This window comes from Trichogramma pretiosum, unplaced genomic scaffold, assembly GCF_000599845.2.
Source record: "Trichogramma pretiosum strain Unisexual culture from Peru unplaced genomic scaffold, Tpre_2.0 scaffold7, whole genome shotgun sequence".
In the NCBI taxonomy this organism is placed as follows: Eukaryota; Metazoa; Arthropoda; class Insecta; order Hymenoptera; family Trichogrammatidae; genus Trichogramma; species Trichogramma pretiosum.
The window spans coordinates 3,184,040-3,211,169 of NW_019641639.1; the positions used below are offsets into that span (position 1 = coordinate 3,184,040).

Consider the following 27,130-nt stretch of genomic DNA (forward strand, 5'->3'; position numbering starts at 1 on the left):
CAACTCACCGTCCGATAAAACTGTCGTCATCGTCGGTCGCTCTCCTCGCTCGTCGTCGTCGTCTAGTTGCAGCTCGGATTTAATGGGGGGATGGAGTAGTGTGGTGTGTGCGAGGGCTGCATATTGTATGTAGCTGGGGCATAAGAGAGCCTCATTCTAGTTTGCATAAAAGCAGCTAGTGGTAGTAGTAGTAAGCCAACGGTTACGGATATAATGAGTTGGCTTTTATTTATCCCATCCGTACGAGAAGAAATAAGTAAAAAAGAATATCGATGAGTCACGGCTCCTGCACTTGCGGGGGGGCTGACCAACGCAAGCGAATATATGTATATATGTATAAAATAAAATAAGCAGCCTACGATTGTGCAGTGGCCCGACACGTGACCATACGCCACCGCTACGCTCGTCGTTATCCCTTGTTAGCCGTAACGAGGTTATATACAACGTACTGTACACGTTATGCAGTACGGCACACATCTACGCAAGCGGCTGCTGCTGCTGCTTCGTTATGGAGCGCCAGTTTATGAATTAGCTCGGCGTAATGTACACCTGCAGCGGTGATAAAGGTACATGTTTATTAGCAGCCGTTTTTTATGTGTGCTCCAACAGCAGCAGCTTGTGTATTACGCCACTTGATCAGCGGCGTCTTTTTAATCGAGCACGAGGCCAACGACGACGACGACGACGACGACGACGACGGCTATGGCGTTTCACGCCAGCGGATTCGGAAGAAGAGATTCGGGTGTAAATATTGACGTTTTGGCCTCGCGAGCGACACACACGATGTTTGCGATAATATTCCGCGCGCGCAGCGACTCGCTCTGATTTAAACTTCGACGACGGCGAGGTGTGTTGTGCGTTGGCACATTTCAACGAGTCGATGCAGTAGCAACTGTTTACAGAAGGATTTTTCAACTCGTTACTTATATTTTGACTTCTTTTTTTATGCTTCCCGTTTTTGATTCACTCGACTTTCGAATCGTCAACAAAATATATAATGCTTATATACTTTTCGCGTGATTGTAACCATGAGCTCGACTTTCCTGTGTATACCTTTTCAGGCAGGTAGGCAGGCATATTGTTAAAAGCCGCCTTTTTGCATACATCGAGGCAGCAGCAGTAGAGACGTTCGCATGTCAAAAGAATCAAAAGTATTTTATAAACACAAAAGACGCGAATGTCATTATTTCCACTCTCGTGTATGTGTGTGTGCGTAAGAAGAAGAAGAAGCTCGAGTTGTGCACGGGAGAGCTTATGTACTATATATCGCTCGCGCGCCTGTCAATTAAACGCACGAGAGTCGAGAGCAAGGCGAATATATGCACAACAATTTTGACGTCCGGCGTCAATGCAGGTACTACTGCTGCCATATACTGCGGAGTAAAACATTCGTTGGGACGAGAGGATTCGAATTAATACGTATATAAAGGATAAACTTGGAGAAACGAGCCGAGCCATACGTATTATTAGCGCGAAGCGAGAAAGGGTAACTTATATAGAGCGTCACAGAGTTAGAAACGTAAAATCGAACTATGGTTGCCATTTATATAGCCTAGCTCGCTTAGGATCGCAAATGCACTCTCACACATGCAAAAACGGAACTAAATCCTCGTGCAGCATAAAGATTCAATTAGCCGCTCGACTAGTTTTAGACACAACTCTCTCTCTCGCTCTCCTCGGTATATAAGCAGCGAATTTGTATCTAACATCCCTTCTTACAGCCCCGCCCGCGCGCAACTCGTGTACGTGTGCTCCATTGGCGTCGGAGCGAAAAGCGCAAAGTTAATTAGTCCAATTTGCTAAAGTCGACTTCTGGATCTCTCACTCGCTCGTTCCCTCGTGCCACTGCGTGGAACGAGCCGAAATTTTCTAAACTCGATAAACAATGCGCAAAAGTCCGTCTCTTTTTGACCTATACCCGCGACTCTCAAATGCCGGAGAATAAAATTCGAGGCTAGCGAGATACATCCAATTAAACATCGCCGCTGCGACGTTGGGGTGTGCGCGACGCGATCCATCAGTCGCGCGTGTACACCGAGAAGTTGTGTTTACGAATGCTTTTTGCCGCTCTCTCGCAGCGGCGCTCCATGAATTTATTAATGGCTCCGAGCACTCTCGGGAGGACGACATCACCAGCACCAACGCCCGAGTTAGAGCCAGCTAGCTAGAGAGGACACGAGCTATTGCACCCGATGCGCTTCGCTCCCGGAGAAAGATATATTGCAGTTTGCGCCCGAGCCCCGCTGCTGCTGCTGCTGTATTTTTCGAGTCTCTCGATCGCCTCCGCTAGAGGCTATAGAGAGAGATAGAGAGAGAAGGAACGCGGCATTATGGCCTTTTTACGCTGCACAGAGAGAGGCTTACCTAACCTTCTCTCGCTTCTTTTTTTTTATTACTGCAATATTCGATCATTATATGAATTATCTTTCGCCGCGCGCGCGGGCACATACTGCACAGAAGATAAATACGTGACAAATTGCCCTGCGTCGAGCATCGAGCTGTTTTCTGTTTCGATGTATACACGTGAGCCTGAATTTTTTGTCGCGCTCGCCGCGTAATCGATTTGATGGATACTCGGCTCGCTCCCGAGGAGGACACGAATATTAGCGACCTATGGGCGCAATATTTATAAGTAATAATGTTTGTACAAGCGCGAGTAATTATCCGTGGGACAATTCATTAAGGTCTTTTTATAAAATATGCAATACACGTCTTGGTAGCGGTGAATTATTATTACCCAAGCTAGGCTACTAGAGCGCGCTATTGAAAGATTAATGGATGTTGCTCAAGATGACATCATTGATTCGAACGTGTGTGTGTTGTATATACCGATCGATCGATGTCATCGATCAGCGCTGCACATAACACACATACAACCGACATCGCCGCTCTACATACTTATTAATGTGCGTCTGCCAAGCAGCTAGCTCGGTTTCGCAGCTCGTATCGAGTTCAAGTGTGAGCCGCGCGCGCGTTAATGACCCATCTCTTGCGAATGATGATAATAATAATTATTATTAAATTGCTCGCTCACGGTTCGCGCGTTGACCAACCCGTTGCGCCGTACCTCACCGCGCGATGGTTTTTTTCAATTAAATAGCGTGTAAGAGAGTCCTGTCAACGGCTTCGTATCCTTTCTCAATTACATCGTAATTACGTTCTGTATCTCTCTCGAGAAACCTTTTATAATTTAGGGAGAGATGCGGAGAAAAAAACAGCCTCCTTTGCACACGCGTATATAGCAGGAAGGTGTCCACATCCTAATAAACTGGCGCAGGGAAAACATTTTACGCTTTTTTTCCTTCTCTCTTTTTTTTTCTTCTTCTTCCGGCACTATGAATAAACTAAATAAAAGCCCGAGAGGAGGAGAGAGAGGCACGTAATAGTCAAATGAGAGCGAGTAAAAAAAAGGTAGCAGCAGCCACACGGTAAAAGAGCGAGAGAGCTATAATAAAAGGAGAAAATTTTCTCGAGAAAACGTGTTGACAGTACACCGGTGGGGATATTAGCAGGTAGGTCACACGGTGCTTGGCTCCTCGTAGTCGTCGTCAGAGCGCCCCATTGACTCCCGACGACGACGACGACGACGACCCTATTTACATAATAATTATACGCCATCGTCGTCGTCACGCCGCGTTGTGTGCGGTGGCACAAGACTCGACGAAAAAAAAAGAAAAGAAAAGGTAAAAAAAAAAGGATACGCGACTACGACGATACTCCACGGGTGATAAAGCCTCGCTCGAGTCTTCCAGAGTACGGTACGCGTCCCATGTGTGCGAGCCGCGCTGTACTACGCGTTAAATGATGTAGCGGGCGCGTAGCAGCGGCTCGACAAGACCTCGTCCTCGTCCTATGATCCTCTATGTATATATACGGCCCCGTATACGCCGTCGGTTTTTAAGAGGATCCAGATGGCTAGCTTACGATAGTGCGCCGCGCTCCGAGGCTATGTGACATTGAACTTTATGGCGGTGCAAGAAAAGGCGAGAAAAAGGCGGCCACTACTCTCGGGGCCCCCGTAGTAAGAACGGGCGGTAATCTTCGCGTATCATAAGCAGGCGCGCTCGGGCAGCGATATCGATTTCGCGACGTATATATAACAATGCCATGCCGTTAATGCATATAATACACACGCGGAGCGCAGCAGAACTCGGCTCTCTCGGAGCTCGAATGCAGTGCGCGTGCGGTAAAGCGATGAATCAGTGCTGGGCCGGATTCGTTCAACACATGTATATTCGCGATACGCGCACACAAGCACACACGCGGTACGGAGGCAGAGAAATATGCCGAGTATTTTCGTGCCTGATTATTAATTATTAACGATCAATTAGCCACCCACACGCGCACATAAGCTCGATTCGCGCGAGCAACAGTTTAACGCGTTCCATTCTTGCACGCTTTTATAATACGTACGTATACCGAGAGAAAGAAAGAGAGAAAAATTGACAAAAGCGATCGGGACGCTCGAGGACGAGGACCACGTGTTGGAAGCTACAGACAGACAGCTCCGGCACATCTCTCTATGCAAACGCACTCGACGCGACGATCCTCTCTCTCTATAGCTTTCCTATCTCTCCTATCGCGCGTACTACACTGCACTAACCAATAAACGCCTGCTGCTGATATATCCGTGCCTCTCTGCATAATGTACGTACGAGTCCGTGAATGCAAGCACACGATAGATTCTCTCTGTCTCTCTCTTGACACAGAAATTTCATTCGATATTACTTTTATTGCGACGGTTTTTCCACGCCGCTTGTCGCTGCTCAAAGCCCCAATGTGTACACACGAGCACGCACGAGTTCGTTATCGCGAGGCGCGCGAGAAAAAAAAACTAATGATTATGTTTCACCTTCGATGCTTTCGTCATCGCGTCGAGATAGTTGTGTGTTTTTTTGCTCGTCTTCGCGTGAACACACATGCGCGCGCGCGAGTGAGTTTGAGCGAGGCAAAGGCGCAGGTGTTGAAAGTGACTAGATAAAAAATACATCGCGATGTATATTACTCTCATTCGCCGTATCGCGACGAGGCTCCAAGCTGATGCACCATCTTTACTATGTATCAGTAGTAAGTCTGTGCCACCGGGGTAAAGAGTATCATCTCCCGCTAGCGCACGAGTTATTCGCAGATAAAAATTTCCCAGGTTTCGAGCTGTGTGTATAGCTACGACGACTTGCTCGCCAATTAGTTGGCGTTTAATAGCTAAAGCTCTCTCTCGAGCAAGCTGCATCCCCCATTAAAAGTTAATCGGTTCTCGCGACTTGACTTTCTCGCATTCGCAACTTTCGTACGTATACACACACGCGTCGCGTACGTATAACCGTCACCTGTACGAGCGCTTTGCTCTCTTCTCTCTCTCTCTCTTTCTCGAGTGAGAATTTACTCTCTCTCTCCGCTACCGTCGCCGCTGCTACTACTACTTCTCAGCAGTCGCGAACTTCGCGGCGACAAGTCGAAAGCTCTTAATTTATGCGAGCTTGCGAGCGAGCGAGAGAGAGAGAGGAACGAAGTCGTTTAAAGAGACTTGGCGGAATCTCGCACGCGCAAAAGCGAGAAATTATTTTGCCCGCAATTGTATTATAAAAGACGATAAATTCGCGACTAAGACTTGGACGTTTTGCGTCGCAGCGCGTACGACACTGTTACCGTTACTGCTGCCGTTGCTGCTGCAAAAATGTAACCTTGTTTATGCGCGCTTATAAATGTTCGATTGAAAAATTTATGCTTTATCGCGCAGTCGGATTTTGTGTCGCTTTTGTAACGGCAGCACTACCTCGCCGTTTTATAACATCGAAATTTTCTCATGTAAGTGTATACTCTATACTACACGACAAGGATATCGATCCGTATATATACATATACGAGTTACACACAGTCCAGCTTAGTTATAGTGGTATATACAAGTCGCGCAAGTAGTATAGTTGTGTAGTTGTGGATGGAAGAAAAGCTGGTACATACCACGCGGGCATGCTTGCAAGCTCCCTATACACACTTGGCTTGTGCTTAGGTCTCTCTCTTGCCTCGTTAGTATATATCTATATGACTATGTATCCTGTTTTGTACAACAAACACTGGAGGATCACACAAAAAAAATTACAACATCGAACCGCAACATCGACGGAGCACATTCGACGATTATTTATATTTATATTTTGTTACATAGCCGCTGTCCCCTAAACATCATTGCACAATTTATCTGTCATAGATTTATGATGTATTTTTTAATTATTCACGATCATCGATGCAATAATTATCACTTGTTCTTCGACGCATACAATAATAATAATTAATCACAACGACACGCGCAACAACAACAACAACAACAGCAGACGAAGAACGAGAACAGATATCGGTAGAGCTACGAGGTAAGCTGTACTGCTGCTGTGCTGCTGCTGATGCACGAGACCACGACGACGCTTTTTACAGTCGTGTGCGTAGGAGAGATATAATAATAAAGAGAGTATATATATCGAGCAAAATCGCACGCGCGACGGACGGCTCGTCGACGACTGGCTGGATGGCGGCACGAGCAGCTACGTCGACGTTGGCTAGAGAGAGAGAGAGAGTACAGCACCGGCACGGTACAACACGGCGACGCGCCGGGACGCCCCCACCATTCGGCGGCGGCTTGTGCTTCTGCCGCCGCCGCCGCCGCCGCCGCCGCTGCCGCATGCATGCGCCGCTCGCGTCTATATAATGCGCCGAGCAGAAAGCTCCACGGCAACTTTCAACTACCCATATATACCAGCACTAGCAGCAACCCCCCTATAGGTCGGATATGCGTTCCAAGGGGGTGTCCGTGCTGGCGCTGCTACGTGCCTGCCGTCCTGGGCGCTTGTCTGCCCGTGTCTATACTCCCTCTTTGTATTGCTTCTACACAGGCCTCGATTAACATGAGCTTTTATGTGTTGCGCGCGCGATGAGCTGCGTTGTTGCGTCTACTATTACTGTACGAGGCGCCGACCGATATACACTACTCTTATGCCTCTTTTTTATTCCATTCTTATTCTCCGAATGTACCTGCTGCGATGCTCGCGTAATAATTATGTGCCACTGACTGACTAACAGCCCCTACGAGGAGGCACTAATCGGGAGTAACGATAGGCCGCCAGGAAATCAAAATCCTGGTATTATAAGTGCAAAGCTCCCTTGGTGTCATTTCTCACGTCGATGAGAGGCCAGTAGCGTACACGCATATTAATACTCTGCGCAAACTCGTGCATAGAACCGAATAGAAGCTCTCTCTGGAAGATATATCGAGCGTTAAAATTGCCAACACCGTGACAATTACAACCTAATACACGTGCGCGCCGAGCTATATATATCTTTTAGCACTTTATGTGTGTATATATGATTGATGATGTTGGCCGCGCTCGCATGAGAGCCGCCGCCGAGCTGATAAGACTGCGATGCGATGCTTTCATCGCGGCGAATTTTATTATTCGTATGTATGGCGCTCTCGCTCTCTGATGTATGTGCGTGGCACAAACTGCTGTTATCCGGATTAAACTAAACGACTGGAATGGCAATTTTACACTGTATACGCGCACTCGTGATAGGCAAATGTGAAATGAGGAACGAGGATCAAATTTTAATGATCCTTCGAATCGGGCGATTCGGGCGCAAAGCGCATTTTTACCTTTGCAGCGAGAGCGGCCCTGAATAAGTTATTAAATTCGCGAATAATTTTAAAAAGGAATATTTCAGTGTAGCGAGTTCTTCTCTCTATCCCTTTGTAATGGTGAACAGGAAAGGGGGTAAAAAATTCGCAGGAAACAAAAATTCACCAATAGATGTAGTTTGGAATTGCATCTTGTTGCAAATTGAACGAGTCGAAGAATTTTAAGAATGCCGCTGCTGCGCAGTAGTAAAACCCTCGCGAGGCACACAATGGCGCTCGCGCTTACATACAATTCGCAGTAAAATAATTAATTGCTCGAAAAAGGGCACTCGATATTTGCAAATGTACCTTTGAGCTTTGCTAAATTATACTCGCGATCCTTTCTCGCGAGGGGGCTCGAAAACGAGCTGGTTCGAGTTCGGTTTGAGAGCTAATTTTTTGTTTTTGTTTCGAGTACGTACCCAAGTGTTCGCAAGGTATTTTGTAATGTAAGATGTGTAACTTAATGATGATATTTGCAGATAACGTTGAAATAAAATTAAGATACAAGAAAATTTATGAATTTTTTTTTTTAATTATATCGATTGTAAAATACATAATTAACTAAAGAGACTTTCATTAAAGTACATTTTTCCGCAACCCTTTTTTGATAATCAATTGTATTCATATAAGGTTTGCATAAATTAATTCGTTTTTTATTTTTTTCTTCAAACACGGTAGAACATCAAACTTTTAAATACATGAGCTTTCCAATCTTTATACTATGGACAGTCAATTTAAGATAAGTTAAGACATCGATTTTTTCATAGTATGTCTCATAAGTATTGAAAATAGTCTTCTTTAATTTTTAGATAAAATAAAAAATGTGTTCCCCTCTAAGCAACAAGTACATTAAAATTTTCCGTTAGTACAGGTTTTATTAATTCGGTATCGCGATATTAAAAATAAAACACTACCACGACAGTCAAAAATGTAATGAAAATCAGGTAAGACAATAACATTGACGCAAGTTTCATAGAAATTTTAGAAAATATCTGTATTTAAACTTATAAGTATCTACGTAATTACAATTTTTTCAATCATCATTTATTATAGCATGCATAGTCTTTGCGACTCCCATGGATGGTTATTTGATGTCTGAATAATTGAACTTTTTGTCCAAAAAAATTTTTGCATTAGTCACACGCGAAATCTTTTCGACTTTCGTGGACTGCTTTCTGGTGTTTAATCAAATGCACTTCTTGTCCAAATACATTTTTGCACTTGTCGCATGCAAAATCTTTGCGACCTTCGTGTACGGTCCTTTGATGGGTAAGTAAATTTGATTTGGTTCCGAACTTCTTTTCGCATTTGCTGCATGCAAAATCTTTATGACCTTCGTGTACTGTTTTTTGGTGCTTAATCGAAGGCGCTTTTTGTCCAAAACCCTTTTCGCACTTGTCGCATGCGTTACCTTTGCGACCTTCGTGTATGGTCCTTTGGTGGGTAAGTAAATTCGATTTTCGTCCAAATTTCTTCTCGCAATAGTCACATGCATAATCTCTCCGACCTTCATGAACTGTTTTTTGGTGCCTATTCAACTGTCCTTTTTCTCCAAATTTTTTCTCGCAATGGTCGCAAGAGAAATCTCTACTACCTTCATGGACTAGTTTTTGATGTTTTCTCAAATTGCTTCGAGTCACAAATTTCTTTTCGCAAATGTCGCACGCGAAATCTCTGCGACCATCATGGACTGTTGCTATATGACTGATCAAATGCATTTTTTTTTTCAAATTTCTTCCCGCAATTGTCACAAAAGTAATCTTTAAAGACTTTTAAGGCGAAATGTTTCACACTATTGTGTGCTGTCTTCATGTGCAAGAGCAAACTTCTTTTATTGTCAAATCGTTTCGCACAAACTTCACATTTCTTTTGGCACTTGTCACATGCGAAATCTTTCCGACCGTCATGGACTGTCCTTTGGTGCTTCAACAAATGCGCTTTCTGGGTAAATGTCTTTTCGATCCTGTCGCATGCGTAATCTTTCAGACCTTCGTGCACTGCCTTTATATGCTGTATCATAATCCATTTGTGTCCAAATGTCTTCTCACACTGTTCACATGCAACATCTTTACGACCGTCGTGTACTATCTTTTGGTGTCTTAGTAATTGCGATTTTCCTCCAAATTTTCTTTCGCATTTGTCGCATTCAAAACCCTTGCGACTGTCATGTACCGTCTTCACGTGCACGAGTAAACTTCTTTTATTGTCAAATCTCTTAGCGCACACTTCACATAAGTAATTTTTGAAAACTTTGTGGAATATCTTTTTGTGCTTGAGTAACGTCAATTTATTTTCAAATTTCCTGTCACACTTGTTGCACGTGTAATCTTTGCAGCTGTCGTGTTCAGATCTTTGGTGTCTACTCAAATGACTGCGAAACTCGAATTTCTTTGTGTATTTGTTACTTGCGAAATCTTTTTGTTCATTGTGAATTGTGTCCCGGTGTGTTATCAAACTTGATTCCTGTGTAAATGTCTCCTGACAAATATCACAACTAAATTTTTTATCATCTGAAACGGCAATATCGTGTTCGCTTGAATTATCTATTGAGACACCTTTTTTGTATTCCATCTCACTTTTATCCATTTTGGTGCTTAAATTAAACTTTGAATCCTTCAATTAAGTGCCACCGAAATTTAATGAGTCAAATGTATCTTCTGGTGTTATTACTTGTTTGTTCGGGAAAGACAACATTCAAACTAATGTATTTTCACTATAAATACGATTAGTGTGTCGAGGGACGATGTCAAACTCGTTTATGATTATATTGTTTATGATTAAATCACCGATTCATCCGTTTATACATTATCCTTTCGATATTTGAAACAAATTTAAATCCTAACTTGGCAATGATTCCATCGAGGAATTTTTAGGCCTCATAAAATTAAGTACTTGAAAAAAAATCACCTACAGGAGCTAGGTAAAAAGAGAGACAGAGGCTAGGTGAGTAAGCTCGGGTAACCGTTGCGACAAGTGTATCTTTAGCGAATTTGAACTTTGTTGATGTTTTCGAACGCGTCGGTCATTTCGTAAGATTTTTTGGAAAGTCCAGTGGCCAACTGAAAACCAAAAATCTTGCCCCATTCACTGTTCCAAAGCAAGATGTTAAAAAATCTCTGAGTTGATCGTTGTATACAAGAGTTGCAGAAAACAAGTGGACAAAAGTTTATTGAGAGTAGTAATTAGTAGTACGTGAAATCTGATAACACCACAACATCAAAGTAGAAAGGTAGTTCAATGTACAATGATAGTTCAACGCGCGTGGTTCATTTAAGCACAATTTTCATTAGAATTTAAAAAACACGAGTCTCTAATCATTTGAATTGTCTTGAGTCAAATCTTCGCTACCTTCGTGGACTGCTTTTTGGTGTCTAATCAAATGCACTTTTTGTCCAAATTTTTTCTTACAATGGTCGCAACAAAAATCTCTACTACCTTCGTGGACTATTTTTTGATGCCTGAGCAAATGAGCTTTTCTTCCATATTTCTTCCCACATTGGTCGCATAAGTAATCATTGCGACTTTCGTGTATTGTTCTTAGGTGGATGAGCAAATTTTTGTTTCGTGTGAATTTCTCCTCGCACCTTTCGTAAGCGTAATCTTGACGACCTTCGTGGATTATTTTCTGATGTGTGAGTAAATGAGCTTTTTTTCCGAATTTCTTCTGGCAATTGATGCATTCGTAATCTTTGCGGCCTTCGTGTACTGTCTTCTGGTGATGGAGCAAATTCGATTTTTGGGAGAATTTTTTCTCACACTTATCACATACGAAATCTTTCCGACCCTCGTGTACTGCCTTATGGTGTAAAACCAAAATCCACATGTATCCAAATTTTTTTTCGCATTTGTCACATGTGTAATCTTTACGTCGTTCGTGAACTGTCTTTAGGTGCTGAATCATAATCCATTTTTGTCCAAATGCCTTATGGCAATTATCACATGCGTAATCTTTGCGGCCTTCATGTACTGTTTTTTGGTGCTTTAACAAATCTGATTTTTGTCCAAACTTTTTCTCGCAGTTATTGCATGGATAATCTTTGCGACCTTCGTGCACTGTCGTTTGGTGTAAAAGTAAACTTGATTTGTATCCAAATTTTTGCTCGCATTTGTCGCATGCAAAATTTTTAAGACCTTCGTGAACAATTTTCTGGTGGACAATCAATTTCGATTTCACTCCAAATTTTTTTTCGCATTTGTCGCAAGTGAAATGTTTGTGACCCTCATGGACAATTTTTTTATGTTTTTTTAAATTCCTTTGATCTCCAAATTTTTTCATGCAAATATCACATTCGTAATCTTTGCGACCTTCGTGAACTGTCCTTTGGTGCAAAAGCAAATGCGCTTTCTGGGTAAATGTCTTTTCGCACGTGTAGCATGCAAAATCTTTCCAACCATCATAGACTGTGTTTTGGTGTATAAGCAAAGTTGATTTAAGTCCAAATTTTTTCTCACTTTTTTCACATGCAAAATCTTTGCGGCTTCCATGTACTGTTCTTTGGTGCTTCAACAAATCTGTTTTTTGTCCAAATTTTTTTTCGCACGTGTCGCATACGTAACTTTTGTGACCTTCGTGTACTATCCTTTGGTGTCTTAGTAATTTCGATTTTTCTCCAAATTTTCTTTCGCATTGGTCGCATCCGAAATCCTTGCGATTGTCATGTACCGACTTCATGTGCACGCGTAAATTATGTTTTGTGTCGAATCTCTTCGCGCAAATTTCACACAAGTAATTTTTGAAAACTTCGTGAAATATTTTTTTGTGCTTGAGTAACGTTAATTTATTTTTAAATTTCCTGTCACACTTATTGCATGAGAAATCATCGCGATCCATGTGGACTAGTTTTTGGTGTGTAATCAAACTTATCTTTTTAACAAATTTCTTCTCGCACATATCGCATGAAAAATCTTGTCGGCTTTTGTGTTCGGATATTTGGTGTCTACTCAAATGACTTCGGAACTTGAATTTCTTTTCGCAATTTTCGCATGTGTAACATTTTAGTTCCTTGTGAGCTGTATCATTGTGGGTTATTATGCTTGATTCCAGCGTAAATGCCTTTTGACAGATATCACAAATGTGTTGTTTGTCATCTAAAATAACATCGTTTTCACTTGAATTATCTATTGAAACACCTTCCTCGTATTTATTCTCACTCTTATCCATTTTTGTACTGAAACAAAACGATGGATCCTTCTACTTAGTGCCACGTGAGTTGAATGAGTAAACTATATCTTTAGGTATTATAGCTCGATTCTCAAACTAATTTGTTTTGATTATAAACTTGATTCATGTATTCGAGTGGCGATGTCAAAATCGTTCACGATAATATCATATTACTTACAATCAAGTTACCGATTTATTTATTTATATTTTGACATAATTTGAACAAGTTTAAAATTTTAACTTGATGACAATTTCGTCGGAAAATTTTTTCCCTTTTTGGAATCAAGTTATTTAAACAAACTCTCTGTAACATCGTGTAACTGGATGACAATAGATAGCATGAGTATACTAAAATTCAGTTGTAAAACGTAGGGTACTCGAGCTACATCTCTCTTATAAATTTCGTACATCGAGGGTATCGTTTCACTTTGCCGTCTCATGCTTGTTGACGTCGCAACTTACGGTCAGCCACGCGACGAAGCTTTGAAATTCAGAATTTCTTTATTCCGTTGTAGAGTTCTCAGTTTTGCATTTTTTTAATCATATAATAGAAAAAAGCCTCTTGTCGAGGAGACACTTGTGTTTAAAGAAACAAAAACAGTGTACATGTAAAATATTTTGCAATCGGTAGCATTGGCTCGTTAAATAACGTAAACCACCTGAGACAGTATATGCTTACGCAAGTCGCTTAAAAGGAAAATTTGCTCGCGCAAAAATTGATAAATAATCCCCTCCCCCCTCGAGGATCGCTTGCACACGAAGATCGCGGCGCAGACACCATTACGACACGTCTCTAATTGGAGTCGAGTTTTTCGAGTGGCTCTCGAATCTTTTCTTCCTGTAACGAAGCTTTTTTGTTATTCAAGAATACTAATGTATTGAGGAAAATTTGACATTCCCCGAGAGTCGAGGAAAAAAAACAAAGTAAATAAATATATCGGAGGACAATTGTATACAACGAGGGTATTGACATCAACGTTTGGCTTGGAGCTTTGAAAAGTTACATCAAAGACACGTGGGGAGGAAAAATCCAATATTGTGTGTCGGTAGCGTGCACTGTACCCGAACACTTATCTAATTAACCATCTCTATCGAGTTTGAGAGGAGAGAAGAAGCGGCAGAGTCAAGAAAAGCCCGCAACCAACACCAAAACTACACTCAAATTTTCTCTTTTTTATACTCTCTCTCAATTGTGTTTGGTTTCTCTGTGTTTCCAAAGTCATACAGAGTCTCTATTGTTTTTTGTGCGCTCCCGTTGTGTCTTTCTTTCTCTTTCTCTTGTGTCGTCGTCGTCGTTGCCATGAATCGAATGTTACATTTTCATCGTGGATTAGCTTTTGTGCACTGTTACTGGACTTCGTGTGTGTACACACATACACACATGCTCAACGAAGCTCATTGGATGCGCGAATTGCATTGTCAAGCGACTTTACCTTGAATGAAAATGACATCGAAGAATAGACCTTTGACCTATGGAGCGAAACGGAATTCGACAGTCAATGAACTTTTCAGCTTTTCACTAATGCAGAACTTAATAACTGTTTTTGCCGGCTATTCTGTTTAGGAAATGCTCGTTTCTCGATGCTTTTCGCGAGTGCTAATATGGAAATTTAAGCAAATATGTACGCGTGTGTGTGCGCGGCCTCACAATATCTTTAATAAAGTCAGGATACGCGTCGAAATTGAAAGCGGCATCGCGCGTCCTACTGTGTGTCGACGGCGGCGGTAGTGCGGACGCAACGAATCGAGCATGAAGCGTTTTGTTCACCCCCCCGTCGCAGAAGGCCAAAACGTTACGTGAGCTGCATAACGCACTGCGGCTAAATGCGACCGGGACAAAAGAGAGGGACGACGAATAGTTAGACACGGTCACACGTGCACTTCGTTTTTTCGCTTTCAAAGAGAATCAACGTGGCCATGGGCTATTACCAATTGGTTTTCAAAACATTACGGATCATTAAAGAAATAGGTTTAGTGAAATTAGAAAGATTTACCCTGAGAAATCTTCTCTGCCACTGGAACGCGACGAGCACTGACTTTGCTGTAATGCCTGTGGATAAAATTCAAATGGTTGTTGATTCTGTAACAAAAAAAAATGTAACGATTCAATGTATAGCTGAACTCAAGAATTCACAACGTAAAAACTGATTATTAGAAAAATATACCTCACTCGGATGAAAATAAAAATTCAATCTAATTTCTTTGGAGGTAAAGTTGATACAATTTATAAAAATAAACTATTTATTGAAAAAATATTTGAAAACGCGTTTAATTAAACATTTTATTTTTTTCTTGTCCCATATAACCTCGGCGTAAATAAATATTGCGCGGGCGAGCCGAGATGGGACCTCATAAAAGGGGTTAATTTAACGACTACATGAAATGTCAATCAATGACTTATTTTGTTACCGGATATATCGTTGCGCGTCTAAAGCAATTTCCCTCTTTAATGAGGAGATCCATAATTAAAACTACTTATAATCAGACTTGACGCAATGAACTATTTGGCAAAGGACGGTAACTTTTTGCCAAGGCACTTTTAATTAAAGTACCAATTCTGCAGAATAATGCTTGATGAGGCTGTGAACGAAAGAATAAAATAAAATAATCGTTGGTTTTGCATTTAAATACCCCCTGAAGAAAAAGCTTGTTCTCCTAATTAAATTCGAGCACTGGGAGAAATTTCAAGCTTAATTAAAAAACGAAAGGTACAATACTATTTTTTAAGTGTGAAATTTTACTCAAAAAAAAGAAAAGTAGGAAACGTTACGATCGAATGTAAAATATAGAGAGCTTGTCCTTAGCGCGCGCGCGGCGCGCAGTGCAGAAAATATCGATCGCACTCGAGCATTACGTGTAGCGTGGCAGCGGCAGCGGCTCCGTTTTCATACGCACTATACGGGAGAGAGTATAGTCGCAGGGCAGACGTTAGAGGTAAAAAAAAGTTCAACAACATAAATCTCGTGTACAGTGTTTTTTTGGCTACGAGGATGAATACGCAGTTTCATTGGCGTCTATACGGAGTATATGTACGCACAATGGCGCACGCGCCTAACGCGAATACACACCCGTGAAAGTAGCTATGTATAACGAACAGTAGTAGCGGTAGTAATAGCACAGTAGCAGCGCCAGGGTCCGAGGAGAGAAAATTCAATAAAGGGGTAGATTCTTCGAGACTCTCCAAAAATGTTTTGCATTTCTCTTTGATCGATCGATTTCATTTTCGAACCCTTTTCGGCCAAACGAAACGAATGTACCGTGAATCGAAATTTATGCTGAGGAATTCGCCTCGATAAATCAAACGACTTGCGCGCGCGCGCTGCTCATTCGAAATTGCCAATGGTATTTTTTGCCTGCCTGCCTGCTGAGCAAGGCAAGCTCGAGCTAGCTAGCTAGCTAGTTGACCTTAATAACTGAGCAAATACAAACGAACGACGCGTGTAAGTTTGTAGATGAGGGTAAATGGAGCGGCTCTTGTCTTTTAGAGGTTCGCAGCGAGAGAGAGAGAGTCTCAAGAGTTCGATGTAGAAAAGGGGTAACCACCACCGGCGCACTAACTCACTCTATACGCAGCGGTGGAGATAATTCGATAAGTTGCAAACGTTTTTTGTTCGACTAATCTCCTCTTTCAGCTACACAAGTAAATGAATAATCATAAGTGATGTATTATATATGTGTGTTATTTCTATATATTGTAAAAAGTAAATTATGAAATCTCAAAAAGTTTTGCCAATACTGACAGGCAGCAGTCAGCGCGGTAAATGGGTTAAATGAAAGCAGAAAAAAAAGAAGAAGAAACGGCCGGAAAGTATATACGGCAACTTTTAATTTTAACATTAGTTTTTATTCGTCGGCTTGCTCAAGTTTAGTTCGTCGCGCGAGCTATAGCATCCGCTAATTATATATGCTATTATGAGAATGCCATGCATAACGAAGTTTCTTTGACAAATTCCAAAGTACGCGTAGCGTTCGTACATAGGAGCTGCAGCCTTGCCTTGCCGCACGCGATTTCACGGTCTTCATAAACTTTTTCACTCATTGAGTACAATTAAACAGCGTCGTTCCTGGGATATATGACTCGGCAGAAACTATTGTTTAACGACAATAAAAACGAACTTTTTTTCAAGATGTCAAATGAAAAATGTATATCGAGAGTAAAATTTTTAAGTGCATTTTACGTAATTTCTGCGAGAAGCGTTACATTGAAATTAATTATTCAAAATCATGCTTTTAGTTACTAGATTTTTATTAAATAATCTACTTCCACGATTTGTTTTTCAATTTAACTCCAACAAAAGACTCTGCTATAGACGGATAACTGAAAAGTCAAAGTCGGCACAAGCAGAGGCACGAGCCAGACTCCAATCTAAATCATTTTCTCGGCTGGCAATTTTCACTCGGCAGAAAAAATATCCGAAAAGACGCCCGAAAAGAGTTTTTCGCGACTGAAAAATTGCGCGATTATTCATTATCCGGAAAAAGGTGCGCGCGCAGTCAAAAAGCCTGTCGTCGTCGGCTCGCGCCGAAATTTCCCCGGAGAGCCATCGATCCGCACGCTGCAGAAGTTTGCATTCCACGAATGCTTACACATTCAAGGAAAAGCAGCCTTTTCTTTGCGCTACGCGTAGGAAAAATCCTACAGCCAAATGCGCACGCATCTCGCTCGAAAGCTCGGGAGCGAGGAGCTGAAAATGCGTAATAGGAAGATGGGGAAAGAGATTTTTGAGATGCGAGTCTTTAGACGACTATAAATTGAGCTGTACATCGACCCAATTGTGAAACATTATCTGGCACTTGCACATACGTATACAGCAGAGCGGAGGTTTTTTATACTCGTTACGTAAATGCACGTGGCGCGAAAGCATCAAGTTCGACGACATCACGAGACAATTTAACGCTGTTGAATTAGAATGGCCCGGCACACTGCGAGCGAGCGAGAGAGAGAAGCGGCTAATAATGAGGCAGAAATGCACCTGTTCGTGCGACAGAATTAATGGCCTGCAGTGTGTACGTGAGTGTGTGTGTGTGTGCGTCTATGTATGTGTTTGTACGCGGCAACGCGGCGTGGGTGATGCCACTTCGACATCGAAGCGTGGCAGTGTCGCTTTATGTTTTCGCGCGGAGCCAAGAATTCCGCACACACTAGAACAAACTGCTTGTGTTTATTCAGCGCCGCTGCACTGTGCACCGGCTGCGCGGGCGACTCTATATTCAAGAATAACAGTGACAATAAATAGTCGTCGAGTCGCGCGCGCGTTACAACGTTGCTTGAATAAATATCAAAGTAAACCGGTACAGCGTCGTTGTTAGAGAAATTTTCGGACGCCGAGGCTGCTGCTGCTGCTGCTGCTGAGAAAAAAAAGAAGAAGAAGAATGAAATAGCTGAGAGATATTCCGAGAGACCGAGTTGACGTTTATTATGATTCACACCTGGTCGTAATAGCCTCCGCGAGACAAGTCCATTCTGCTATATAATGGAGAAGCAGCAATCAGCCTCTCGGATTGCTCCAAGGGTCCATTCTCTCTCTCCCTATCTCGATATTATAGGCTTGGGCAGATAGAGAGACGAGCGATTGCATTTCCATTGACACGCCGAGTTGATGCACTGGAGCTCGCCATGAAGGTATAGGTAGGGATGTACGTACGGTGTACACGAGAGAAAGTAAAGAGATGGATAGAGGCAGGTGCTCGCCTCGGCCATTTTCACCCTCTTCTCTTTCTTTCTTTCTTTCGCGCATCTCGTGCAATCCTTACAGATAACGTGTCGTTTGTAACTGTCACCCACTCGCGCGAGCTCCAGCGATAAGAAAGATGGTTTGGAAGCTAAGCAATAAAAAGGACACGGAGGGACGACGGAGTAGTAGTAGCCGACGAGAAAAAAAGATTTTAAACTCGTACTGTGTGTACTTCCGCGAGTGTATACAATGAATACACGGCGAGGAGCGAACGATTTTTCACTTATTACCAGAGAGAGAGAGATTATTCGGCTGAAATAAAACTAAACGAAAATCCGTCTCTCCTTTATTTTGCTTCGTGTTAACTCGCTTGTGCATTAGCTGCGTAATATTTATGACTCGAGCTCTCCTAAATACTATGTCGAGGACTCGAAGCTTGAATTTCTCATTTTATTTTGTTTTATTTTATAAAAAATAAACAACGTCGAATGACTAATAGCACGGCGTATTGGATTTGTTAGACTAGCGGAGCTAACTCGCAGCACACGCGAATCGATAAGCTCGCGGGGGGTCGTCTCGCACACTCATACATACACTACCAACATACACAATAGATTCTCGCGGAGAGACAAGGACGACGGCAGCGTTAAAGGGAGGCCTATATCGAGTAGCCCGATCTCCCTCAGGTGAGAATGAAATATCGCGTCCGATTAGCGCGAGTAGTACTAGTAGCAGCAGCGGTGGGGGCATTTTTTCCGCTCTCGACTCGCTACGTACACTACTTACACGTGAACACAGGAAATCTCAGTCCCCGTGAGTCGGTGCAAAGTTTATGCTGCAGCTCGAGTGAAAAGTGACGAGCTTCGGGTACACGAAAAAAAAATCAAGGGTTTAACAACGAAAGCTCGGCTTTCGAGACTCGTGTGTATGTGCGAAAATTAGGTGAAGGTGAGAATCGCCCCGCGAGGAAGTCGGTGCGGTGGTAGACGAGACATTCGAGCATACGCGCAGATAAGGCTTATTCGACGGCGGGGCTCGACGTCGCGAGCGAGAATCTTACAAAGTGAAAACAAGTCGCGTTTAAACGCGGAGCTGCTAGTCTAGTCGGGCACTCGGCCAGAACATTGCCAAATATCATCACGCGCATGTGTTCATCCGAGACGACGCGCCTTCTATATTTATCCCCCACCGCCGCCGACGCCATATGCAGTGCATTATATAGAGCAGTTGTGCCGCGAGTGTAAAATAGTATAACTGCTGCACGCCAGCAATATTTGCATTTCCGAGACTCTCTCGAGGGAGAGAGAGAAATGGCTTGGTAATGACTGAGAATGTCGCGTGGCGATTAAATCGACAAACGCGTCGGAAGATTGAATACATTTTCTTCTTTTCGACAATAATAATATTGCCGTTCGCACACGAGAATATACTCTCGTAACTACGAAGGCGATGAAAAAAAAAAAACTTCACCCGAGTAAAGATGCACGAACCGCGAAGAGACGTGCGCATAGGATATTGCTCGTCGTCGCTCGAGATATTCCGTGCACAGACGTGAATCCATGCGATTTCTCACGAAGAAAATTCGACGCGCGTTGCCAGCACCAAAAGGAATCTTAGCCGCCGCCGCATGTCTACTGCTACGTCGCCCGCGTCGAAGGAAATTTACTGCAAATTTACCGCAAAATATATGGTAATAGAACTATTGGAGTCGATTCGGAGACGCGAGCAGCGCCACTTACGACAGGATATAACGTCGTCGCCCGTCAGCGACGCGCTCTATAACGGCTCATAATATAAAATCGTTCTCTCTCTTTCGCGCACCGCTGCGACGAGCTCGAATTTTAGCGCGCCGGTAGTAGTGCAAAGTTTTGGATTTTAATTCGACCTGATGTTCGCCTCTGTGGATACATTTTTTTTGTCGTCGTCGTCGACCACCACCACCACCGTACACATTCGACGAATTAAATTGCCGTTTCAACCGTCCGTGTAAAAAGGCGCGGCCGCGGCTATATTCCCCAAACGCGTGCGGGGCGGTGCAGGGGGGGGGGGGGGGGNGGGGGGGGGGGGGGGGGGGGGGGGGGGGGGGTCGTGGACTTTTCGGGATGATGACTTTTATGGCGTTTTATTTTAGCTTTTATTGTCGAGAGCTGCTGCTGCAGCTCGAGTTATACGCTCGCTACGTGATTCACGTTTATTCCCCCGCGCTAAGCAATTTTAGTCGATACACCGGCGCGCTAGACTCGATGATATATTTATAACGCGCTCACGGCTCGTGTATATAGCAGTACAGTAGTGAGCTATCGAAATTTTTTTGGCCTCTATAAATTTTCCAGAAATTATTTTCATCCCCGCGCGTTGTATAGTCGTCGCCCGCGCGCCACTTTTGATTTTGATTATTCCAAAGTACGTGGAATTGCCTCGCCGATAATTTAGCGGAGCATTATTATAATAGAGTAGCAGGTGGCGGTGGTGGTAGTCCGGCGTTAATACAGCCGAACCTTTAGTACACACAAGCCTCGGACTATGCGCGTATTCGAGTCGACTCGACGTTTCAAGCAAATGAGTTTCTCGCGCTTGATTCGCGCTGTGCGTCGCGTGTGTACCCGCCTTTGTGGTTCGTTACGCGCCCGACGTAACGTCGCTCTATACAATCGCTTATTAATAAGCATTCATCAGCTCCGCTCCAAAGACGCCCCAAATTACGTTGCCGCTGTACTCGTTGCAATAAGCTCCCCCCTCCGCACGGACCACCACTTCGTTTGACACACATTATTCAAAAGAATAATTTTCTTCTTGCCGCAGCAGCGAAGCAGCCCGGCGTATATATACTCGAGACACAATGTACTTGTCGAACGCAGATCCGATCCCCAAAGCTCGCGAGGTACGAAATTATATCCTAGTCCGTTCAAACGAGCGTATAATAAAGCGAGGATATATAGTAGACTGCGGGGTTGGTTGCGATGGTCGAATATATAAAATAAATAGCACTAGCTGGCGGTGGTGCTCCTCTCATTAAAATCGGACGCCGAAATAATCAGAGCTGCACTCGATTCGCAGATGCAGCAGCAGCACGTGTATTAGTAGTAGTGGTAGTATTAGTAGTGTTGTCGCAGCAGCGAAATCGCGACGCGCGCCTACATCTATATCCATATTTGCGCGCGCGTGAAGGTAACGAGCGTAACTAACGAGCGGATTTTACGGTCAGATGCAGATACGACGACGCCGCTCCAGCTGCACTGCACTGCACTGCACCATGGCTATATGCGCACTTACACGTGCAACGGCACACACACACGCGCGTACGTATGCGCGATTGATGTCACTTTTCGGGCGTATAATATATCTGTATTTACCCGTACGCGTTACATCCCGAAATTCTCGGAGATTTAATAAAACGCCCTGTTGACTTCTGATCCCCTTACCCCCCTCCTTATGGAGCCCACGCAGCGGCAGCAGCCACCAGTCCATCACACTTGTATATGTACATAAAGTCGCGACTTGCGGAACAGTAATCTCTGCGCCCTGGAGCCGCCGCTGCCGACGCCGACGCCCGTGTGTTAGGGTGGAAGTGACGTTTTTCAAAGTTAATATAAAGTTTGAATAGTTTTTTTTTTACTCTTTCTCCTCTCTCTCTCTCTCTCTACCTCTCTCTCTTTATCACGAGTATGCAACGCGTAAATTACTTTCCGTCGTCGTCGCATGGGCGTATATATACATTTCTCTTTTTATAGGCGCTGCTGCTGCTGCTGGCTGCACGCGGCCATGGGATTTTTTTCGCCTGATTCTGGCCGAGAGCGCGTTATATTTTCTTTGTCTCTCGTCGTTGCTGCGCGCGCGCGCGCGAAAAACCTGTACCTCATCTCGACGAATAAACAGCGGCAGCAGCAGTCTAGAATTTATTCATATACGTTACATGCACGAAACTTTTTTATATTTCTCTACTCGTTTCACTGCCACACGCCGCTGCTGTTGCTGCTGCTGCTTTGCGCTCTTACAAAGTCCGCTTATACACACACACACACACGCCATTGGCCTTTGAATGCATCTCTCCCGACGATGCCCTTTTTTCCCCCGCAGCGACGCATACACGCACTCGAGCAAAAGAAGAGAGAGAGTGAAAAAAAAGTTTATTTCGTCATATTTATCAGATATTCGATACTTTGTGACGTGGATATATATGTAGATGTACGTAACGAGCGTGGGGTGCAGCTGCGCTGCTGATGTAGAAAAGGAGAGCGGGGCAGGCCGACAACAGTAATTACCGAATTGCCGTACAGCCGTGCGTGGCTGTTTTTTTTTCTTCCTCGTGTGCGTCCGCTGGTCACGGTATAATATATAGAGAGCTAGCTTACACAGGGAGAGCGCAGAGTACTTGCCGCGCGAATTATCAAATGCGCACAAAGGGGCTGGCTCGACACGCGCGTAGTAAAAGAGAGAAAGAAAAGCTCAAGAGGGCCAGTATGGGCTCGAATCGAACGTACAGAGGGACGAGAGAGGGATATACGAGATTAAAAGGGAGATCGCGTCGGAGATGCTATCGGCGCGCGAGAGTCATACGCATGGAGCACGAACACACTTTTCATTAGGTCGTCCTTTGTCCTTGGTCAAGGCTCGGCGGCCTGTGTGCCCTGCCCCGCATGCACTTCAGTAATCGTACCTACGGTAGTAGTAGTAGTAGTAGTAGTAGTCGTAGAGTCGTCGCTTATATTCAATGCTGTACTATATATAGCAGCTGCCGAGAGAGCACCCGTTGGGTTCATCATAATAGGAGACAGCAGCACACGATGATGCTGCCGCTGCTCGTAGAGAGAGAACGAAAACTCGAGTACGCGCGGATGATGAAGGGACTGGACGACGACCAACCAGCTATACGTATATAGTTCCCATTTTGCATCATCAAAGCCTCTGTCTCTCTCTCTCTCTCTCTCTCTCTCTCTCTCTCTCTCTCTCTCTTCGCACGACAGCAAGACAGTCGAGCGCGAGGCTCTAATCAATTACTACTCGTGACAGAGCCCCAACAGCAGCAGCAGCAGCTAGTGGTTGTAGCACTGGCAGTTGAAAAGTTGCGCGAAGAAGAAACTTTTCCTCGACGTCGAAAAAGAGGAGAAAAAAAGAAATAGCTCCGGCGTGCCGATCAATCATATTTTTTTCAGCGGTCGATCAGTCAATTCGTTGGTAAATTTATATATTATAAAGCTCACGATTGTTATTGGATAGAAAGACGTTATCGGACAACTTTATTTTTTACTTTACAATAATAAATTCTATAGATCGAACTTGGAAACTATACAAACGATACATTTTCCGTGCGTAACATGTAGTCGAGACGGCAGATTACACATATACGCGCGGAAAGACGCGCATCATCTCTCGAAACAAAGCGTCGTGCTGAAAACACGTGACCCCGAGCGCACGTGTCGTTCGTATTCTCTCAATGGACACGTGACACAGCGGCAGCAGCAGCTACTACTACTACACGGTGAAAGACCCATGAATACAGAATCATGCAGAAAGGGGCTATGTACTGATACGTGGGAAGGGGTCAAATAAATAATAACACAAGAATTACGTGGTAGATTGGGGGGAGAGCACGAGAGAGACATAAAGAAATGATAGCTACTGTCATACGAATGGAGTGGGACTGACTCGAGTGCGATGCGGCAGGTGCTTTCGCACCTTGGCGCTGCAAATAGTTACGTGAACAGCCGCTGCACTTTCGGTGCAGTGCGGCATGCCCACGTAACAGTACGCAACACAACAAACCCACGAGACTCCGGGATTATCGCTGCTGCTGCTGTTGGAGAGAAGATCGCTGGAGAGTCCTTAATTATCTACCATAGTCGAGTAGTCGCGCAACAATTAAAGAAGCGATTTGTAATTCAGACGAGAGAGAGTAAATTTGCTGGATGAAAAAATTTCAAATTTTTTTTCATGCTCTCATGGGTTATAGGGGGTTTTACACGAGCCCACCAGCCGCATATATACACAATTAAGCGTCGGCGAAATATTCCTTCCGACGTTCCCGACTTGCTATAACAGCGCCCGGAGAGTTCATTAGGTAATTGACTATGCATTCTCGATTCGCGAGTATATAAGTAAATGTCAAGCTACCACCCCCTCCGCTAAGTGCGAGAGAGGAATAAAGCTTTCCAATTGCCAGCACTACTCGACGAACTTTTCAACTTGTCGGTACGATTCAATTCTCCACCGCGGCGGTGGTGGTGGCCCACGACTGCGAAATGAACGGTTCGGAGAAAGTTTTTTTTTTACTTCTTTTTTTTTCTCGCACGTACAGCGCCACAGCGAGTCGAGTGCTCTTTTGAAATTCAAGAGAGAGAGATTCGATCGACGATGCGATTTTTTTCGAAAAAATTATAATGCCATTGCAGTAGTAGCAGCTGCCGTGGGGGTGCAGAAACGAGATTTTTTTCGAAACTGTACATGTCTCGACAATAGCCTCTGAGCGACGCGCGCAATATAACACAAGTCACGAGTTGCGCGATGAAAAAAGTACGAACTTTTCGCGACGTGTGAGTGCGCGTGTGTGGGTGCACGGATAATGAATAGTGTATATTTTTGACTAGTTCGGCGCTGCGACTCGTACGTACACCTATATATACAGTTGCAGTAGTGCCACAAAGAACAAAGTAAATTAATTAAAAGTTGGACCGCTCGCTTCTGTTCATTCTCTCGACGACCGAGACGAAAACTAAATAGGTTATCTCGAAGGTCGAACTCACTTTTTAACGAATTGATTTCGCTGCAAACGCCTGCAAAGTATTCGGCAATTATACATTTATACGGGAGCGCGTTTATTCGTATTCCGCAAGACGCTACCCGACGCGCGTTGAAATATAAGTCTTCGGACGAAGATTTTATCGAGTCGCACTGCCGCCACCGCCGCGTGTTCTGCGTAATTTCGCACGATTACGCGGAAAATGAGTGTCGACGGGGCGGAGGAAATGGGCGCGATATATTAATTACTTACCCGCTGGCGGTAAACACGAGAGTCTACGACGACGAGTACATACCGTTGCGCGCAGCGGGTATTGCATAAGGCGACGACGACGAGACCCTTCGTTCCCCGCCCGCCCCCGTCAGGGCCACTTTGAAACAATTAAGCAGGATTTGTTGTTCTGCTGCTGCTGTGCTGAGAGAAATTGTGTGCACCGGGCGAAAGAAACCCTAACCCCCTTCGTGGTGTGCTGTTGCGCGCCCGCAACGACAAATAATTGAATTATATCGTCGAGAAATATGAGTAAATCTTTGTCTGCGAGATGATAATTGAATAAAAAATAATAATAAAATAAGAACGCGTTGATTTAACGACGGTGTTATGCTCGCGGCTCGTTTACATGAGAGAGAGATGGGGAACCTCGGCTGAAAAGGAGAATACCCCCCCGTGCGCGGGTTTGGGGTAGCGCACGCGTTGAGTTTTCTTCTGAGATTGCGCCAATAAAGCAGCAGCTATAGTAGTAGCCCACCGCAGCACTCGCCACTGTCGTCGTCGTCGTCCGAGCGAATTAATTTAGAGTCGACTAGCTGCAATTTCCTCAATTTTTTCACCCGACGTTTCCCGGCTTGCCTAGATCTGTGTGTGTGTGTGTGTGTGTGTGTGTGTGTGTCTAGCATATAACGTAGCCCAAGAATATAGGTGCGAGGATATTTTTTCACTTTCCACCTTTCCTTCACTCGAGCTATGTCATTTACTGTTCTCCTTCTTCTTCTCCTCCTCCTTCTTCTTCTACTTCTTCTTCTTTTCCCTCGAAAAAAAGTCGCTGTCTATCTCAATGTTGCTGCTGATCCGATTATACGGTCTCTTTCTGTCTCTCCAGAGCTCGAAAGGTTGTTTTCGCATTCGCAGCAGTGGGAATTTATCGACGTTTTTTCCTTCTTCTTTTTTTGCCTACTTCCTTTCCGTCGTCATCGTCGTCGTCGTCGTCCCCGTCGTCTTGACGAGAAAAAAAAATTGTAGAATTAATAAAACCGCGCGCGTATACACACCTTCCTTCGGATCCCCGAGTGTTTCTTTCTGTCCCAAAATGAAACAGTTGAGAGCGACTTTTCCCGCGTGCTGCAAAATTTATTCGCATTCCCGGGCTCGTTCTATAACCTCCCTCCCCGCGCACGATATCAGAGAGCGCGCGAACAATAGCCGAGGCGGTGCGATTTTTCTTTATAAACGTATACAATTTGTTTTTTTTTTTGCTCCTTTTTCTCTTTTTTTTTTAGTTTTATTTTACTCTCCTAGTCGAAGATAACGAGATTTCACTTTGGAAGCTGTAGGAGCGCATAACTACGTTAATCCTGGGAATGGAAATGTAAAAAAGCTGCTTTACTCGTAAAGCCGAAAATTGCATATAAAAATCGAATATTCAAGGTTTTTCAGGCGCGGGGAAGAATAAGAATGACTCGAGCGAGACGTTGTCGTCCAAATGAGAATGCTGCGGAGTTATCAGAAGCTGCGAAGTACAAGTCTCGTTTGGGAGTTGTGTACCTGTATATTCAACCGAGGAAGTCGAACTGTTTTAGCTACTTCGTGCACCCGGGTGGCCGACTAGGTGCACCAAGTATGAATATCGACCCGGTGACGACTTTCTCCGAGGAAGTCGAACTGTTTTAGCTACTTCG

General features: G+C 43.9%; 2 protein-coding genes across 19 annotated transcripts in view; both read right to left on the reverse strand.

Moving 5' to 3' along the window:
* Positions 1-27,130, reverse strand: part of LOC106648581 (CUGBP Elav-like family member 1) — a 211,396-nt gene that overhangs the window by 176,382 nt on the left and 7,884 nt on the right. For 17 of the 18 annotated variants that reach the window (XM_023459495.1, XM_023459496.1, XM_023459494.1 and 14 more), the window contains exon 2: positions 14,819-14,904. The gene's annotated coding sequence lies outside the window, so the exon portion shown is untranslated. Of the gene's footprint in view, positions 1-5,958; positions 6,492-14,818; positions 14,905-27,130 lie in introns of those variants that run through there. The other variant, XM_023459492.1, reaches the window with a different exon arrangement.
* On the reverse strand, positions 9,189-11,338 carry LOC106648555 (zinc finger protein 271-like). Its single transcript, XM_014365511.2, has one exon. It carries the CDS (start codon positions 10,247-10,249, stop codon positions 9,347-9,349), a length of 903 nt encoding a protein of 300 aa, XP_014220997.1. The 5' UTR covers positions 10,250-11,338; the 3' UTR covers positions 9,189-9,346.

Bases quoted from the DNA above. Each gene is read 5' to 3' on its own strand.
- LOC106648555 (XM_014365511.2), bottom strand. From the start codon at position 10,249: ATGGATAAAAGTGAGATGGAATACAAAAAAGGTGTCTCAATAGATAAT.